General features: G+C 47.7%; 2 protein-coding genes across 2 annotated transcripts in view; both read right to left on the reverse strand.

Moving 5' to 3' along the window:
• Hsd11b1 (hydroxysteroid 11-beta dehydrogenase 1) overlaps positions 1–1269 on the reverse strand; it is a 45253-nt gene extending 43984 nt beyond the window's left edge. The window contains exon 1 of the mRNA XM_032915437.1: positions 1116–1269. The gene's annotated coding sequence lies outside the window, so the exon portion shown is untranslated. The remainder of the gene's footprint in view (positions 1–1115) is intronic.
• A 7846-nt stretch (positions 1270–9115) lies between these two features.
• Positions 9116–10061, reverse strand: G0s2 (G0/G1 switch 2). The gene is made up of 2 exons (XM_032915030.1): positions 9967–10061; positions 9116–9778 (listed from the first exon to the last, which is right to left on the reverse strand). The coding sequence occupies exon 2, from the start codon at positions 9747–9749 to the stop codon at positions 9438–9440; it is 312 nt and encodes a 103-aa protein (XP_032770921.1). The 5' UTR covers positions 9750–9778; positions 9967–10061; the 3' UTR covers positions 9116–9437.
• Between the last annotated feature and the right edge of the window lie 9285 nt (positions 10062–19346).

Here is a 19346-nt window from a genome sequence, read left to right on the forward strand (position 1 = left end):
TATATACCACACACACACACACACACACACATACACACACACCAAAATACAATGTATCAACCCCCACCACCACATACAACACATACATCACATATGATGCACACCACATACAGCATAATAAGCCACACACACACACACACACACACACACACACCAGTTATTAAAGTATATCAGATTCTGTTACATTCTGTTGAGAGAAAAGCCCTTTTTAAAAAGCCAACTGCTGTGAAAACAACCTTGCCCTGTCTAGATGTTTTCTGAAGCCCTTAGCTATTTTGAACCCCCACCCCCAAGTTATTAGAGCAGTAACTGAAGCCCTTCGCACTGGTTGGCAAGTGATGGCCAGTGAATCTGGACAACTGTGAGTTGAGAATGGCATTTCCTTTTCCTGTAGGGTTTCTCTAACTCCCCGATCCCAAGAGGTACCTTGGGGTGCCCTCTGAGCAGGCTGCTTGAAGCCTCAAATCAGCGTCCTGAGCAGATGCTGAACTGGGATTTTGGAAGGAATGGTAGCACAGAGAGAGAGAGAGAGAGAGAGAGAGAGAGAGAGAGAGAGAGATATCTTTGAGAGACTCCAGCCTCCCGTGGCCATGAAACCCCACTTCACACAGCTCTGATCTCAGACCACTGGCACAGAGGCTCGGTTGATTGGCTGCAGTGGGATGCCCGCAGCCCTTTCAACAAGTCTCCAGAGAAGATGGGGTGTAGTGCTTGTGCCTGCCATCAGTTCAGAATGCTTACGCCCCACTAGCTCTGTGTGACTCCAGAAGAACTCAAGAATACGGTGACTTCTCTCAGCCTTAGCAACTTTTTATTCCAACTAACGGTCTACTGCCAGATGATTGGCTGCTTTTGGTGCCAGCATCAGACCCTTGTTCCAGCTGCCTTTTATGTCATCCCTCCCAAAGCCCGGAACTCCCTTAGCATTTTTTACAGCTTTTTTTTTTTTTTGACTAGCAATTGAAATTGACATAGAAGTTGGTTTCTTTTCAGATCTGATATCTTGCGTCAATGGAGGTGTGTGTGTGTGTGTGTGTGTGTGTGTGTGTGTGTGTGTATACCATCACTGAGCAGTGATAATGTCACATACAACATACAGTTTCATAAAGTCTTACCTTGAGGCTTCAGATAAGTGCGGCTCCTTTTTATTGGCTGCCTATTTCCAGTTGCTTCTCTCCTCTCTCCTCCTCCTCTCTATCCTTCTGTCTCATCTCTCTTCCTCTGTGGTTTCCCACTCTTTGGGGAGGGGCAGGATTTCCTGCTCACAAGTTGGTTGGTTTCTGGGAGGAGCCAAAAGACCTGATTCAAGACTAAAACCAGCTGGTCTGCCACCTGATACAATGTATGTGAAACCCACGACTAGCAAGACAGCCTTTTCTGAGGACCTAGCCGGCAGCCAGGAGCCGCTTGCAAGGGGAGCCAATCCAGTCATAAGCATCGGGCTCCCCAAAGGACAGGGGGACCCCAGGCTGCCTGGCTGGAGACGTTGGAAATGGTCCTGGTTGCCCTGGAAACTTTCCCGTTACTATTGTTAGCTCTAAACTCAGTGGAAGCAGACCAAGGAGAGCCATGTTCCACCCAAGCAGGTGCCCACTTCAGTCTTGGCTTTGCCTCCGAGGAAGTGACTGAAACAAGAACCATATTTGGACAGATTTTTCATCCCGACAAGGAGAGACTCTAGTGATCCAATGCTTTCTGTAGGCCTGTGTGCCTACCCACACTTCAAGTGAGTTTTAAATCATCAAGATGACCACAGTAGCAAGCAAGTAGAGTGTATGAAAAGGGAGACCCAGAGGAGCAGGGGCTCCTTTAGCAGAGACAAATAACCTCACTCCAGTTCATGCCGGGTCTGGAGTAGAGGATGGGAGACAGTATACACACACACACACACACACACACACACACACACACACACACACACACACAGAGGTACACACACATACATGTACACACACACATAGAGGTACACACACATACATGTACACACACACATAGAGGTACACACACATACATGTACACACAGACACACGCACACACAAATACATAATATACACACAAACACACACATGCACACACACTTATATAAATGTGTACACACAGACACTCATACACACATACATGCACACACACAAACACATAATACACACATACACATGCACACACACTTATATGCATGTGTATACACATGCACACACATGTACACATATACATGTATATGCACAGACACACAGGCACACACACAAATACATAATGCACACACATACACACACATACATGTGTACACACAGATACACATTCGCACACACAAAAACATAATACATACACACACATGCACACACACTTATATGCATGTGTACACACAGACACACGGGCACGCACACATACTTGCACACACATGTTCACTTTCTTTCTATTTATTTATTTTTTTTACATGTTCAGCAGACATTTGAAGAGCATCTGCTTGGTTTCAGCACTAAGCCATGTTAGGATCAGCTCTTCTCTGGGGGTAAGTTGGCATAGTCACACACTAAGCCCGGAGTTAGTCAACATGGCAGCACACACTGGATGCTGAGGTGTGGGTCCTGCCTTCCCAGAGGATGGGAACTTGTCCCTACTTTCATTTCAGAGGCCACTTACTTTCTCCAGAGAGCTCTGCATTCTACTGAGTTCTACCTTATTGTCTAAAGCGCTCTGAAAACGTCTAACCAGGTATTGGATACTTTCCATCTGAGTATCTTTTATTAACTTCTCTTATTAATGTTTGAGCCAATTAGGAGAGCAAGGGGGAGGGGAAGGCAGACAAGCCCTCCTTTACTTAAGTTGTTGGTTCCACTCCAGGATAGTTTTGGAAAGTTTCATAAGGCCTATTTTTGTTTTTATTTAATCGCTCCTAATTTCCTTAGGGCTGATTTCTGATTTAATAATCGTGGTTGCTCATTTCCGGGGAAGTCTCTGAAGAAATGGGTGACTTGCGTGGAAGGTCAGATAAAGCCCCATGAAAGACAGAAACGAGAGAGGAGGGTGAGCTTCTGAGATAAAACACTTCTGTTGCGGACTGCCCTGGTGCTGTTTGTATTTTGATGTTAATTCTGCTTCCTCAAGAGTAGCCGTCTGGAGGAGGAGCAGATGACGTTACTCAGGTGATTTCACGTGAACCTTCTCCCCACTTCAGCTGGACAAATAAAAGGTAGAGCCTGTGATTGGGCAGTGGAAGGGAAACGAGGGGCTGGAGGTTTCAGAGAGGGGGAAGAGAGGAAGGAGTGCAGAGGACGAGAGGCTGGAGGAGACAGAGGAAGACGGAGGAAGAGGAGGCAGAAGGCAGAGGGAGTAGAACCACGTGGCCCGGAGAAGCTGTAAGCAGTAAGGGATGTCATAGCTGGGGAGTAGCATAGGGTAGTGGTCGCTCTGCCAAACTAGGCATACAGCTTATAAATAATGTATCTGAGTTGTGTGCTCTCTGCATGGGCTTATTGGGGTTGGACATTTACTGCAACATACCTCCTCAAGTGTGCTCACTTCTCCTCAGGCCAACTAAACAACTGTTGGCCAGGCATGCTTGCACACCCATGATCCCAGGGCACAGGGAGGGCTGCACACCCATGATCCCAGGGCACAGGGAGGGCTGCACACCCATGATCCCAGGGCACAGGGAGGGCTGCACACCCATGATCCCAGGGCACAGGGAGGGCTGCAGGCAGAGTCTGGAGGTTACATAGCAAAACCTTGTCTCTAAACAAAGAGAAGAGGCTAACTATTGACTCAGGTTTCACTCTCCCAATGATTCTGAAGTCCCACTTTTCTTCCTGTTCTCTCTCTTTTTTATTCGTTCATTCTTTCTTTCTTTGAGATGGGGTCCCATGTAGCTCAGGCTGGTCTTAGACTCACCAAATAATAGATACTGGCCCTGAACTCTTGGGCCACCTGCTTCTGCCTCCAAATCACCATGATTAAAAGTATGTACCACATGCCTCTACTCAGCTCTTTTAGATGTATAATGATTTACTGATTTTTAATACATCAAAAGTTCTATAGCGCTGGTTCTCAATCTTCTTAATGCTCTGACCCTTTCATATAGCTCCTCATGTTGTAGTGACCCCTGACAATAAAATCATTTCCTTACCACTTCACAATTGTAATTTTGCTCCTGTTATGAATCATAATGTAAATATCTGATATGCAACTCCCCCAAGGGGGTCACGACCCATAGGTCGAGAACCATTGTTCTATTGGTATGATGGTTCAAAAAATTTTACTTTACCAAGATGAGGGCAAGAATCAGGTTCCATGCAGCTCTCCACAGGAGGCAAGATCTTTACATAGAAGAAACAGAGCCTAGCTGGAGAGGCACAGACAGAGTGTGTACCTGTGAGTGCCTGCCTTCCATTTCTGAGCAAAATGTAGAAAAAGACCCTGACATAGTACCTTGGAATACAGATGAGCATAGCCTTACATACCACACAAGGATGAAGCATAGGTCAGCATGACCAGCAGCCCACTTCCATCGGCCATCAGTCAAGACAGACCGTGTCCTTGAGGGTCAGTTTGGATCAGATTGGGTAGTCTTATCTCTACCCGTTCCTATCAAACACTCTTACATATCAGATTTAAGACAGCCAAGAATAGACTGAAACCGTATCAAGCAAGACTTAATAACTGAGACAAAAAAGCAAAGCAAGCCGCAGGAAAATGAGCAGCTGGGTGATAAAAGAGTTAGTCAAGGGACAAACTTGGAGCTGGTGTGGGGACACAGGCATCGGTTTTTACACTTGAAAAGGCTGAGGCAGAGGAACCTCACGTTCAAGGTCAGTGTGGTGAGATAGGAACGGATTTGCTGCCTGTATTCTGTTGCTGTGAGAAAACAGCCTGACTGAGGCGGTTTATAGAAGGAAGGGGTATTTAGGCTCAGGGTTCCAGAGCAATGAGAGTCCATGATGACCACAAACAGCAGGCCTGGGGTGGGGGTGGGAGCAGGAAAAGAGCTGAGGGCAAGCATCTTCAAACACAAGCAGGAAGTAGAGAGAGCTAGCTGGAAAGGGGTGAGGCTTTATACGGTCAAAGCCCACCTCCAGGGACAGACTTCCTCCATCAAAACTGTACCTCCTAAAACTCCCCAAACAGCTCCTCTAACTGAGGACCTCTAACAGAGACCTGAGACCGTGGGGAATGTTTCTCATTCAAACAACCACACGGTCACGTTGTGTTACTGCCTCAAACAAGCAGTGTGCCTCGGAGGCAGATCAAATGGATCAAGACTTGTGTTGAATTGGAGAACGATAACACACCTCCTACCCCAAGTGTCAAGTGCTTGTATGTAGAGATCTCTATCTGGTTGCGCACCTTCTGAACAAGATACCGAAGGACCTTACATGAAGGTCTAGGTGTAATGATCAGAAAGCGCACCCCTAAGCTGACTAGTCAAGCTCAGGTTACTCATTGAGATTTAATAGCCCAGATGTAGATATGAAGACAAATGGAATTCAAGCACAAGGAACCCAGAGAATATACCAGATGGTACAAGGGTCCTCTGAAACACTTTCAAATGGGCCAACTCTCCAGAATTATCAAAGAACGTTGTAACTTTAATTTTTTTCAAATCCTATTTTTAGTGATGGTTCTTAAACACTTTAACCTAGACCCATCACCCGCCAGAGGTAGTAGAAAAGAAAGTTATGGGTGAAATAGACCTGTTTAGAAAGGTTCTTTGGAGCAACTCCCTTCCAAACTGAAATCTGCAGGCAGTGGCAGCTCCGTCCACTCACAAACACCTCATGGATGCACCAGCCGTCCAGTTGGGTAGAGTTTGGTTAGCAGCTGTGGTGACACAACCGAACAGAGACAGCCAGGCCTCAGCCTCGGCTCAGGTCAACAGGAGAGTCTAACCAGAACACCAGGAGGACACGCCTCTCTCAGCAAAGCAAAGCTCAGTGAAGACTTGAGACCCACAAGCGTTGCACAGCTAGCCATGCCAACAAGCCACACTCTCTCTTGGTCCCTCCACGAAGTCTTATTTATACCCTCCAAACATCAAGTGTCCTCTCTGTGCCTTTCCTCAGCCTAACTCTACGGCTCTTGCCTCAGCATGGGCATCCAATAAGCTCAGGTCCAATAAAGGAAGCAGCAACAAGCTGCAGCACCACCAGAAGGTTTTGGTGTGTGTCTCTCTCTGTGGCATCCTGACTACACAAAGCAAGGCAGACCAATCCGTGCACGTCGTTAGCAAAGAGTCTTTCCTCACGAGTCCTTTCTTGCTTTAGCAGAACATCCTCTCTCCTGTGTCTGCTTCAGAGAGACATTCCTTTAGGAGTCTGCCTTAATTTTTCAGACCTGTGTTCACTTTAACAAAACGTTCCTTCATGTGTTTGCCCCAGCAAAACAGCATCCAACTGACTTTCCAAAGAACCCCCGTAAATTTCCACTTCAGAGCATTACCGCTGTTGAATATTTGGGATAAAGTTTGAAAGGTAAGTTACTTGATGTTGACGGTGAAGGTGAGCTTTGCCGAGCAGATTGCGGAGTTGACCTTTTCAGGCACAAGTGGTCTGCTGGGGCGTTGGTTACTTGTTTTGCTGCTCTAACAAAATACTTGACAGAAGCAAGAGAAGGAAGAGCTCTGTGGTTCACACATGGAGAGTACAGTTATTCACAGCAGGGAAGTCACCAGGGCAGGAGGCAGCTGATCCAGTCTCCTCACAGACAAGTTCAGGACTGTGTCTTCTGCCTCTGTGGTTATAAAACTGATCTGCTGGACTCTCGTTCTATGGTGACTCGTCTCCATTCAGTTTCAGTTGGCTCCACTCTGGTGAATTATCATCATCATCGTCGTCGTCGTCATCATCACCACCACCACCACCACCACCACCACCACCACCACCACCACCACCACCACCATCATCATCATCATCACCGTCGTCATCATCATCATCATCATCATAATTATTGACTTTGCTATGTCAGCCCTGTGTCACCAACAGATCCAGCAAGCATTCCTTCTATCACCTCTCCTAGATTGGTACTAACACTGCCAAATAGAATAAGACCAAAAAATAGTTTTTGTCTCTCTGTGGAGTGAAGGAGTTGTTCTGCTTGACTGTGACCAAATGTCTCATGAGACCACAGAAAAACTTGATTCTGATGCGATGAGGCAATCTCTTTCCTTATCTCTGTCTGTGAGCATCCTTGTGGGACAAGTATGTTTCCCCTCCTATGTACACTCCAGGCACTAAACCAGATAGCAATGAAAAAAAAAAAAAACATGACTTCCTTGACTTGATGATTTGTGTGAAAATTGAAGAAGATGTTGTTCTTGTCCCCAGGAAGATCAAACTATGAAGGCACAATCAAAGCAATGGAGGGGAAAGTTTGTTACCAGGGGCCAGCCTGAAGTTAGACTTCACAACTATAAGATTCTGAGAGGTAGAAAGATTCTGATAGCTCAGGCTAACCATCGGGGCTCTGAAGGACAGTGCAAGAGATGTTACACTGTAACTTAGAATGAGTAATTTATCTGTATTCTTTGCGTTTTTTTTTTTTTTTTATATAGGCAAACCCTCTGAATATAGACATAACCATTGCACTGGAAAAACCAGAGCATGCAGTTTGATACATAGTTTACTGATGGGCAGAAGACTTGAAATCCTTGGAACATCAAGGGCTGTCTTCCTCAGAGATGTAGAGGATATGGGTTTGAGGAGAGTAATGCAAACAAAAGCACAAAGGATACCAGAGTGTCAGTGTACACGCTGGGCAGGTTGCAAAGGCAGACAAGGACAAGAAGTAAACAGAGCAGGTCACAGAGACACAGAGCAGGTCACAGAGACACTAGAGTCTCATGCAGGAACAGCAAGATGAGAGGTACTGAAGGGGACAAGTCCTGAAGGTGTTGCAGGAGATGAGCTAGTCAAGCTGTTGAGAGGGCAGAGGAGTAAGTAGCCTGTGCAAGAGGCATCTTTAAGACAGACTAACCAGCTGAATGGTCTGAGCTCCGGGGAGCTTTTGGGCAGTTAAGACTGCACTCTGGGGTTGGGGATTTAGCTCAGTGGTAGAGCGCTTGCCTAGGAAGCACAAGGCCCTGGATTCGATCCCCAGCTCCGGAAAAAAAAAAAAAAAAAAAAAAAAAAAGACTGCACTCTGCCTTAACCCAGGGTCAAGTGTCTGGATTTGGAAACAGGAAGAGCGCTGGCCTCACTGACATGCTTTTCCTTTGAAGCCTCAAACGTGTTCTTTTCATTCACATTCCTTTGCTCTTTCATTGGAGGATGGATTTTAGGGAGAGCTGACAGTTGATTGAAGCCAGAAGTGCTGGGGAGACTTTGGGTTTGTAGAGTTAAATAGAATGGAGGCTGGGAGGTTGGAGAGTCAAGTTAACATGCTCACACCTGGTTAGAATAGGTGAAGTTAAAGATCCTGGGGGAGTGGCATCAGGCTATCTTCTTGACTGTGTCAGGGCAGGGAGGGGTTGCCCTGGGGAGCTCCATAGTGTTACTAAATCACTGTTGACACATGATCAACTCTGACTCCTGGGAGAGGACTGGGGTTTGTGATAATGGTCTTTTCTCCTTCTAAGCTTCTTACTGCGGAGAGTTGTGCCCTTGGGAGAGAGAGCTTCTGTGCCCAACAGACAGCTGAGTTTCTTTTTTTGCCTCATCCTTCCTCTCTTTCTTCTTTCTTCCCTTCATCCCCACTCTTCCTTCTGTCTCTCAATCTCTTTGTTCTTCCAACCTCCTCCCCCTCTCTCCTCCAGTCTCCCTTCTCCCTCTCTGTCTCCTCTTCTCCTCACTCTAATAGTTAAGCAGAGAGATCAGCCTCAGGAATCTCCAGCACAAAGGGGTAAAAGATAAATCACTTTTTCTTTGCCCTAGAAATACCCCCTCTCCCTCTCTCCCTCCCCCTCTCCCTCTCCCCCTCTCTCCCTCTCCTCCACCCCTGTCTCTCATTCTAAGTTAGAAATTGATTTATCTTGTGGTCCAAAAAATGTTAACACCTGTAGCATGCTGAGAGTCTCACTCCTGTGTGAGTAGACCCATACCAGTGTCATTCAAGCCCTGGCTGTGAAGTAGGTCTAGCCACAGTTCTGGGTGAGAGGGTCACCTCGCCTCCCAGGAATCAAATAATGAGACAGAATATAAAATGTTTTTATTTCAAAATGCAAAATGATATTCATTGTAATAATAATAACAACAACAACAACAACAATAAAAATAACAGTATAAAAAGCATGTCTCCTTCCCTAATGCAAAGTGACAGCTCCTTGATCGCTCCCACAGCCTTGGACAAATCACAGTGCATGCTGCACAGCAGCAAGTCAGTCCCAGATCCCTTGGGTGATCTGTGCAGGGTCAGTTCTGGATTCGGTGGCACCTTGAAACAGCATGTGACTCTGCTCTCGCCCACCTCAGTCATGATCTCTCTGTGTCTCGCTTCTCTGCCAGTCACCAGCCTTAAGAGGCATGCTGCCGGAGGGACAGGGCCCGGGTGCACAAAGTCGCCTCCTGTGCCTTGCCTTCTGCTATCAGGGCCTGCTTGTGGAGGGACTGCTGCTCACAAGCGTCCCGCAGCTCTGCCACTGCAGCCTCCTGGTCGCGCAGACGGCTGGCGGCTGTGAAAGGGCTGCACACAGTCTCCACTAGACCGAGCACCACACCGAAGAACGCTAGCACACTGCCCAGCACGTACAGCTTCACTAGCTTCCCTCGGGACTTCTGCGCCATCATCTCCTTAGCCAGAGGGATCAGCTCCTGCACACTTTCCATCTGAGCTCTGGGCTGTGGGTTGGCTGGGCCTGCAGAGGTAGCAGAGAGAAAGGGGTTGAACCTTCAGGTGGGCTACAGCAGCTGAGAAGGGAACCCTAAGCCCAGAGAGGGGGTCGGCTGCAGACCAAGGGAACTCGAGCCCAGGGGAGAAGGCAGCTGGGGAGGGGATCCGTGATCGATCTCTCGCCTACCCTGGGTTCCCAGACTGGAGGCTCACCTAGGGTGCGTGGGAACAGAGGCAGCACTCGCTGGCGGAGGTCAGGCGTCCAGGCGGCAGACTGGCCTTTGCGTCCTTTTTTCCTCAGCCGTGGCTCTTTGGGAGCGACACTCCGCAGCTGCAGCGTTCAGTGAACAGAGCCCTTATATCTTTTGCCCGGGATCCGCCTCCTGGCTCGTTGGCCTGAGCCCTGACTGCAACCCGCAGGGCGGGTTGAGGGGGGGGGAGGAAGAACGGGAGGGGCACTGCTGGGGACCAAGGAGGTGGCCACGAGTAGTGCACGCCCCTGCTGTGTGCTCCCTGAGACCCTAGACTGCTGGTGCTGTAAAAGCTGAGAGCCCAAGGCACCACTTCAGCGTGAAGCCAAAGAGGAGATCACCAGGCGATGGTGTGGCATGCTTCCCTAACAGGACACACTTTCTGGCCTTGTCTATTCCCCTGTTCCCCTGTTCCCCTGTTCCCCTGGTCCAAGTTCCCCTATAGTCCAGGAAGAACCTGAGAAAGATCCTAAAGAGGGAGTCTTCGTTGAGAAAAGTCATCTCACCTGTCAGGGAGGGTGTGGGTGGGATGGAAAGCAACAGAGGGATATTTGCAGTGAGTAGGCAAACTAAACTGAAAAACCATCTCCAGAGTAGAATGTTCTTCCAGAGTGCTGCTTTCTTGGTGTGTGTGTGTGTGTGTGTGTGTGTGTGTGTGTGTGTGTGTGTGTGTGTGTGTGTGTGTGTGTGTGTGAGAGAGAGAGAGAGAGAGAGAGAGAGAGAGAGAGAGAGAGAGAATTAGTCTCTATAAGGTTCTTCCATAGCTATTTCTATTTAACAGGGAACAGCCATTAAACCCAAAGCACAGGCCTGTAGTCCCAGCAAGAGGCAGGAGGATGGTGAGTCTGAGCGTAACCTGAATAATTTACTGAGACTCTGTGTCAGAAATCAAAATAAAGAGGCTTATAGATGTGGTTCAGTGGTAGAGTGCTTGCCTAGTATGTGTTAGGCTATGTGTGTCATATATATTGGTACACAGCACACATGCACACGCACAAGACACACACACAAATTGTCCTCTCTTCCACGTTCACTTGAGAAGTGAAGTTGGGGGATCAGCCTTAAGGAAGGCCCATGGTAAAGATTTGTCTATAATGAAAGTATTTCACCCTCTTACAACAATTCCATGCCACCTTTCCCAGGTTTGGGAGAGTGTGCTGTAGATTCCTAGAGTGGGGATTCAGGACAGAGGCCACTCTTGGGAAGCTGGGTTAGATTAGGGTTAACTATGATCCCCTGGGTTGGGGGTGGCTACTGGTGTACCTGAGTTAGCAAAGTAGGGGAAAAGGACAGGCAGGCAGGCCAAAGGGCTTGAAGCAGGGGGTGGGGTGGGGAGGAAGGGGAACCAACTGGCCAGAAAATTGCAAAGGTCACTGATGCAATCTTGCAACAGCCTGCTCAGCCTTCCCTGTTGGAGCCCAGAGCCAGAGGAGAAAGAGTGCCAATCTTAGGGGTCCAAAGTCACTGCCAGACTCAGAAGGTGCTGACCACTGCTTGGTCTGCTACTAGTCCTTCAGGTAAGAGCTTGTCAAAGGTGGGGGTTGGCCAAGGCCAGGAACGTTTCAAATTTAAAGTTCACACTTTAGTTGATACCTAAGTGATCAAGGTAACCATGGGCCAAATGGGGATTATTCTTGGAGGATCCTGACTTGGCTTTATTCTTTTAACCTTGCCGATCCGGAAAGTTCTGTAGGGAGGGTCCAAGCCAAGTCTAACTTCGGTCTTGGCATTGTTCTTAAATCTTCCTGATAGTTTTGGAGCTCTCCTAGTAGCTGGCAGCAGTAACTATGCAACTTTCCTAATAACCATGAGGATTCCAGACATGGTGGCTCCTGGGAAAGAGGGTGACGTGTGCCCTGATAGGAGGGCACCCACTTGGTTTCCCCTCGGAAGGTGAGTCAGTCCAGTTTCTGACCCAAAACTCCAAAATTGACTGGGCAGCAAGTATTTCCTGTGTTTCTATAACGTAGACCTCCACGTCATAATTTACCTGGGGTTCCTCTTTCCCAGGGTTTCGTGAGATGAACATCTTTGTCCACCTCTAAAGGAACCTGACCTTGACCCCTGACTCCACTAGCTTGCTGTCGGTGGCTAGGCAGCAAATGACAAGGGGTGAGGTCACTGGTGGATTTGGTGGTGCAGGTTGAGGGAGTATGGGGGTCGGGGTGGGGGAGGAGAAGGTCAGCATGACTCTGTCTCCTGGAGAAAGACCCCTTAGCTTTTGGATGGGAGGGGAGGAGGCTGGGATGGGGTGGGATGGGAGGGCTTGAGAATGAAACGTGTACCTTGACCGGCCTGAGACTACTTTTAGACGTTCAGGTCTGGGGGTTGAGGATTTAGCTTAGTGGTAGAGTGCTCCTACAGATGTCCCGAGTTCAATTCTCAGCAACCACATGGTGGCTCACAGCCATCTGTAATGGGATCCGATTCCCTCTTCTGGTGTGTCTGAAGACAGCTACGGTGTACTCACATACATAAAATAAATGAATGATTCTTTAAAAAAAAAAAGTCACAAAAAAGGTGTCAAATAACAGGACTTGGAAGCATGGTGCATATGTGTGTTTCTATGTTACTCCTCTATGTATAAAGCATATCTAACCCTAATCACTTCTTTAAACACTGTATTCTTAATCTCTCAATGGGGATTACATTTCAACTCCTAGAGTCCTGGGCATCACTCAACCCTCACATCCCATTCAGTGCTCATCCTTTCTAGTGATGCTGGGAGAGACACTTTACATTTTACCCGGTTTGTTTTTTCAAACCCCTTTCTGGACACTTTGAAACATCAGTAGAATATAGTGAGGGAAAACCTTCAAAAGGCAGCTTGTCATCCAAGGGCCGTGCCTCGCAGGTGAGGCAGGGACTGCAGTTTTCCAGGCCCTGGGCTGGGCCTACTATGTTATGATTGCTATGGTTGTCTCTGTCACTATTTCCTCCCTGCTTGCTACCAGCACAGAATCATGCTGCCCCCAGGATTCCAGAAGCCTGGAGGAAGGGGATTGTCAGTGGACCTAGGACTGAAATACTTTTGTCTTCACCCAATTTAAAAACAAACCTCTCTAGTCCTTCAGTGTCAGCCACGCCATCCCTGTATATGCACGTGTGTGTTGGGGACGTGGTAGTTTGTGTGTGGAGGTCAGAGGTCAACCTTGGGTGTCATTCCTCAAGATGCTGGTCTCTTATTAAGCCCAGAACTCACCAACCCTACCAGACAGGCTAACCAGTGAGCTCCAGAGAGCCACCGGTCTCTGCCTCCCCAGTGCAGGGGTCATGAATGTGTACTACCATGTCTGGCAGCTACTGCTTTTTCTCCTCCCCCTCTCCTTCCCCCTCCCCTCTGTCCTCTCCTCCCCTCCTCTCCCTCCTCCTCTCCCTCCTCTTTTCCCTTCTTTCCCTCTTCTTTTCCCTTCTCTCCCTCCTCTCCCTCTTCTTCCTCCCCTCCCTCCTCCTCTTCCTTCTTGACTAGGGTCAACTTCGAGTCCCCATGCTTACAAATCTAGCACTTCACAGACTAAGCTATCTCTTCAGTCCTTCTTGAGTCACCATGACTTCATATCAGTTAGTTCTAGAGAAAGGGCTTCCTGGTACTCAAGCCTTATGGATAATTTAGGATTTGTTCTGCTGTCCTGGGATCGAACCCAGGTTCCTACGTGGGCTGAATATGTGTCTTGCTACTGACCCAAAGCCCCGGATGGGCAATTTTAAAATGTATACCTCTGACCTTCATTTCCTCTGCTTTTGCAGGCTAGGGTTGTGGAGTACAGATATTTCTGTGTGGATCCCCTGCAGTCATCACTTAACACGCCTGCTCTGATCGACACGTGTCACCTTCATGCACTCTTGCAAGCCCAGTCCCTTCTCAGAATTCATATTTCCAGCAGATCTACCTCCTTCAGTTGCTTCCTTGGCTTTGTACACTGTGTCAGTTCCTTGGTGAGGCTTTCCTTAGGAACATCATCTCATGAGACACACTTGGTGCCTTTAGAATTGTCATCCTATTCCTTCACTCCCATTGGAGACTGAAACTTCACTCTACAGTAAGTCCCCAGTGCTTAGCACAACCCTTGGCACACAGTAGGTCCTCAGTAGGTAGGTTTAACGAATAGTCTCTTCAGCAGACTATGAAGCCCAGCAGGGAGGGCCTTATATTCATTAAGTTCACACACAGTCAGATGTTTGGTCAATACTCACAAAAGCATTTGTGTTTGAGTAATGATAGCATTTGCAGCCTAATTCACCTCAAACGTGACCAACCACCAGATAAATAAGCTTCCCAAACACTCATTTTTAAAAAAATTATTAGTTGCCTGTTAAAAGTGTGGTGTGACAGTGAACTCCTGGACTTTGCACGCTGATTTTGCATGCACCTGGCATTGTTGGCATTTGGGACTTCTTTGATGTGGTCTTTCTGCCAGTCTAACCTTGCCTCTTGTTCTTCTCCCACAAGAACCCTATGGTCCCCAGGGAAGTTTTTGCTCAGGCCAAGATACAGTCTGTTCTCTGTGCCGCCACAATCAGTGCCTGCCTCCTCTTCCTGTCATTTTGCTCAGACTGCTTTCTTCTTGAAAAGCTGGGGCCTTCTATTCTGCCTTCCTTCTTGAGCTCCCAGAAGCCAGCATGACCCTTGCCAGCACACCGTGCTCTGTCTTTTCTGTGAATCTCAGTTGCCTTCATGGCTCAACTGCATAGCTTGGCACTGGAACACACACTGGCTTATACAGTATTCCTATTGTTTGATTTTTTACTCTGTAGGCTTGCCACTTCCCTGTATATATTCTGTATATAGGACCAAACCTTTGGATTTTTTTATGGTGCTAACCTATAATGGGGGCACAATCAATATTAATTACATTGACCTAAAAGCCAGTGCTGGAATAGATTGCAAAATGACCTGTTAGACCCTCCTGGGAGATTATTTTAGGCTCAGTGGCTCGTCCTTGGCTTACAGCTTTGGGATTGGAATTGCCCAAGAGCTGGCAATTTTCCTTAACTCTCTCAACTCTGGCCTCCTCACCTTTCACTTCCACCTTCAGCCAACTGTCTGACATCCAATTCACTGGCTTGCCCTCCAGGCTGCTCCTGGGACTATTCACTGAGGATATTAAGGCATTGAGCTTCAGTTCCTCACGGTTTGAATCAAACAGAGACACCAGCTGCTAGAGCAGGCAGGCTGTGCTAGGACCCCAATACCACTCAAGATCACCTGACCTCTGCTGCCAGGATACATTTTTGAATGGCTGTAAGAGGCTTGACAAGTCCAAACAACTTACCTAAGCTTCAGTTAGTGTTATGGGGATCATTCATTCTTATGCCTTCTCTGACTACTACTGAAGCGATCTCCTCCCCATCTGTGTCTCCCTGACACAAATTGCTGCATCGTGCTGTGCAGTGCTTATGTGCTTGTGTGCACAGTGCTTATGTGCTTGTGTGCACAGTTCAGTAAGAGTATGAGGATCTGGGGTTGGGCAGACTTGGCGTCATTCAAGCCCTGCCGTTCACTAGAGTCTGACCTTGGGCTAAGCTTCATTGGCTTCTATTTTCTTGTCTGTAAAGTGAGAGTGAAAAGAATGCCTGTTAAATGGGACGTGGTGAAGGCTGAACGGGATGGAGGGCTTGCTACAAGGGTTCTGAAACAATCTACACACTAGTACTATTTAGGAGTCTTTGCCTCCTGGTGCAGGCTTCCAGGTCCCACAATCCCATATCCCAGCCCAAAACACCTTCACTTCTGGGGTGACATTTAGGTGACTTCCAGAAACATTCGCTGAAGCCACCCACATTTCCAAAATCACCTGATGCATAGTTACAGAAAGCAGGAAGCAGACTGCTCTTACCCTCCAGAAACTCACAGTCCAGTAGAGGACAAAGACATACACACAAGCACACATGCACTGTGCACACAAGCACATAAGCACTGCACAGCACGATGCAGCAATCTGTGTCAGGGAGACACAGATGGGGAGGAGATCAGTAGCAGTCAGAGAAGGCATAAGAATGAATAATCCCTAAGCAGCTTAGGTCGTCAAAGGTTGGACAGGGACTTGTCTGGTGACTCTAGACTCTAGTGTAGTACTTGAGGCTGAGGGATACCTTGAAAATGAAGAGGGGAACGATGGGGAAGTCTTGCGTAGCCAGTGACCAGTCAACAGCAGTTAGGCAATAGTAGCTATGGTGCAGAGACGGGGTTTTGGAAATTCCAGGAAATGAGGTGGTAATCATGGGCAAGTCATGTGCAGAGTCACCTATGTGTGTCATGTGTTATGCACAGGAAATGTGGGGTGCTCTTTTGTCCTAGAAACACTGTCTCTTTGGCTTCCGTGCTGTGAAGTCTCCTGTCTTCTCTCCAGGCCTACAGGTTGTGGTTCCTTTCCATCCGTTTTATTGCTGTCAGCCTTTCTCAGGACTCAGCCTGGAACCTCTCTTAATGATTTATTTATTTTTTTATTTATGTGTATGTTTTTTTTCCTGCCTTTGTACCTGTGTTCCATGTGTATATAGGCACCAGAAGAAGGTATTAGCCTCCCCTAGAAATGGAATTACAGATGGTTGTGAGCTGTCAAGTGTGTATTGGGAACCCTACCTGGATTCTCTTTGAGAGCAGTAAGTGCTCTTAAATACTGAGCTGTCTCTCAAAATCTGACTCTTATTTGGCACAATTGGTTTCTGGAAAAAGATGTCACCCAGGGGAACCAGATTTGTCAGGTGGGTCCCTCTGTGGGATCAGGCCTTCCTGAAGAAGAGAATCAAAGGCAGAAAAGGATCCTCTAGCTCTGAATGGAGGGGCAGTATGGCCCCAGACTCAGCGAGCAAGGAAATGAGTGCCTCTCTTTAGCCACAAGAGCATGACAGGGGACCCTCTGCTCCAGAGGTGACTCAGCACTGCACCTGGGTGTCGTCTCTGTGAGACCTGGGCTGCTGAGGTGGGGCTTCTGTCCCACAGGAGAGCCAACACATCAGAGTCTGGAACTGCTGAATCCATGGCCATTCGCTGTAGAACAGTAGAGTAGAATCTAAGCAGCAAGATGGAGGAAAAATGTCCATTTCAGGCCTGCGAGGACTGACTAGGAGAATGACTGAAGGGGGAGGGGGACCTGGCTCACACCGGTCTGCCTCACTCTGTGTGCTTCCTCCTGGCACCTGGCACTCATTCACTTGCGTCAGCTTCCTGTACAGCCACCTTGGGGGATGCAGACACAGCTGGGATCCAGCACCTGCTGAGTGAACTTGCACCTGAGTAGTTCACTGTTCACCCGCCAGGCTGCTTGCCTGTTAAACTTCAGACCACAAAGCCATTTTGTTTTGTTTCTTAAGACGGTGTCTCCTGTATCCTGGATTAGCCTTGAACTCCCTAGGTACCAAAAGGTGAACTTGAACTCCTGATCCTTAGGCTTCCACCTCCCAAATGCTAGGATTAATCATGTATTTTAGAACCCAGAAAAGCTATACACCCTAACCAGTTATTTAGTCATAATTTACTATGTCCTGAAGCTACTTGTAGGTGTAGTTGATTAATCCGCTCTACCTGTCCAGTGGTGGCTGTGAGAGGTTCTCCATTGTTAGACACCCAAAGCTTTGGATTCTTGAATGAAAGACACAGACACACACAGACACAGACACAGACACAGACACACACACACAGACACACACACACACACACACACACACACACACACACACACACACACACAGAGAGAGAGAGAGAGAGAGAGAGAGAGAGAGAGAGAGAGAGAGCCTTATATTTGCCTTTATCAGTTCAATGGCTGGGCCACTCCCAGACCTCCATCTTTGCTATCCTAGACCCTCTTCCCTGATTCTTACATCATCATATGCTTTTCCTTCTACAGCTCTCAAGCCTAGTTCTTCTATTTCCTCAACAAGGTGGCTCTCTTCCTCTTCCCCTTGCCTTCAAATCCCAAAGTCCCGCCTCTGTTTCTCTGCCCAGCCATTGGCTGCCGGCGACTTTACTTGCCAATCAAAACCAGATGGGGGCAGGGATTCTTAATGCCTCACATACGAAATTCACATACAATTTTGAAAACCCATAATAGAAACATCAAACCAAATCCACAACAGTTACTCTTACTATTCTGTAAAAACACCTTTCCCCCACACTTTCTCCTGTCTTTCCAAACTGGCCATGTCTTTTTCTATCATAGAATGATTTTGTAAAATTCTAAGAGTTTGACAGGAGTTACGTCATCTCCGACCCATGAGATCAGTTGCATCAGGATTCATGTATCCAGCCAGCCTTTTCTCTAGCTGACCTGCTGGAATGATGACATGAGCTGTAGGGTCTCTGGGCTGCATAGCTCTGCCTCGGCTCCTCAGCTCTGCCCGTTTGCTTGGGGTTTGGAGTGCTTGAATGAGTTAGGTTGCTTTGGGCCACAATTAGGAAAATCCCATCGAAGTTGGGTTCAACAGCAGGAAAAGTATATTAACTATGGATTCTAGAATTGGCTGCTTCACTAGCTCTTCCCTGTGTTGGTACCCTCGGCTTGTCACACACAGCACACAGCACACAGCACACAGCACACAGCACACAGCACACAGCACACAGCACACAGCACACAGCACACAGCACACAGCACACAGCACACAGCACACAGCACACAGCACACAGCACAGTGCCATGATTTCAGGTGGCACATTCAAGTTGACAATATCCAATTAAAAAAAAAAGTTGTTCTGCCTCAACAAGGAAGCCCTTCCTGTGAGAAATAAAAGTTGGGGAACGAGCCTCCCACACTGGCATGGACAGACTGGGCTAAGAAACAAGATGTCCTCACCTGCAGGCACGCGTTTGTCATTTTCTCTCTATGACCTCGTTACACCAGCACACAGATGCTCTAATATTGAGACGTCATCCACGTGGCAAGCACATCAGAATCACTTGGGGAGCTTTGTGAAAACTACTTTGAAAATTTTAAATTATGCGCATGTGTCTGTGTGTGGGGTTGTGCATTCAAGTGAGGTGCCTGAAGGGGCCAGAAGAAGGTGTCAGATCCCCTGCAGCTAGAGTTGCAAGTGGTTGTGAGCAGCTGCTGTCTGAGGTAGGTTGCAGGCTCTAAACTCAGGCCCTCTGCAAGAGCAGAGAGTTCTTAAGTGATGAGTTATTTTCACCTTCTCACGTTGAGTGTGAAAAACAGCAAGCTTTATTGTGACGTTTTTAATACATTGGGTTTTCCTCACACTTACCCTTGACACTGCCCTCTCCCTCCCCCTCTCCCACCTCTTGTTGGCCCTTCCACTCCCCAGCTAGCCCCTGTGGTGGTTTGAATATGCTTGGCCCAGGGAATGGCACTATTAGGAGGTATGGCCATGTTGGAGTAGGTGTGTCAC

This window comes from Rattus rattus, chromosome 10 (genome assembly GCF_011064425.1).
Source record: "Rattus rattus isolate New Zealand chromosome 10, Rrattus_CSIRO_v1, whole genome shotgun sequence".
In the NCBI taxonomy this organism is placed as follows: Eukaryota; Metazoa; Chordata; class Mammalia; order Rodentia; family Muridae; genus Rattus; species Rattus rattus.

Bases quoted from the DNA above. Each gene is read 5' to 3' on its own strand.
- G0s2 (XM_032915030.1), bottom strand. From the start codon at position 9,749: ATGGAAAGTGTGCAGGAGCTGATCCCTCTGGCTAAGGAGATGATGGCG.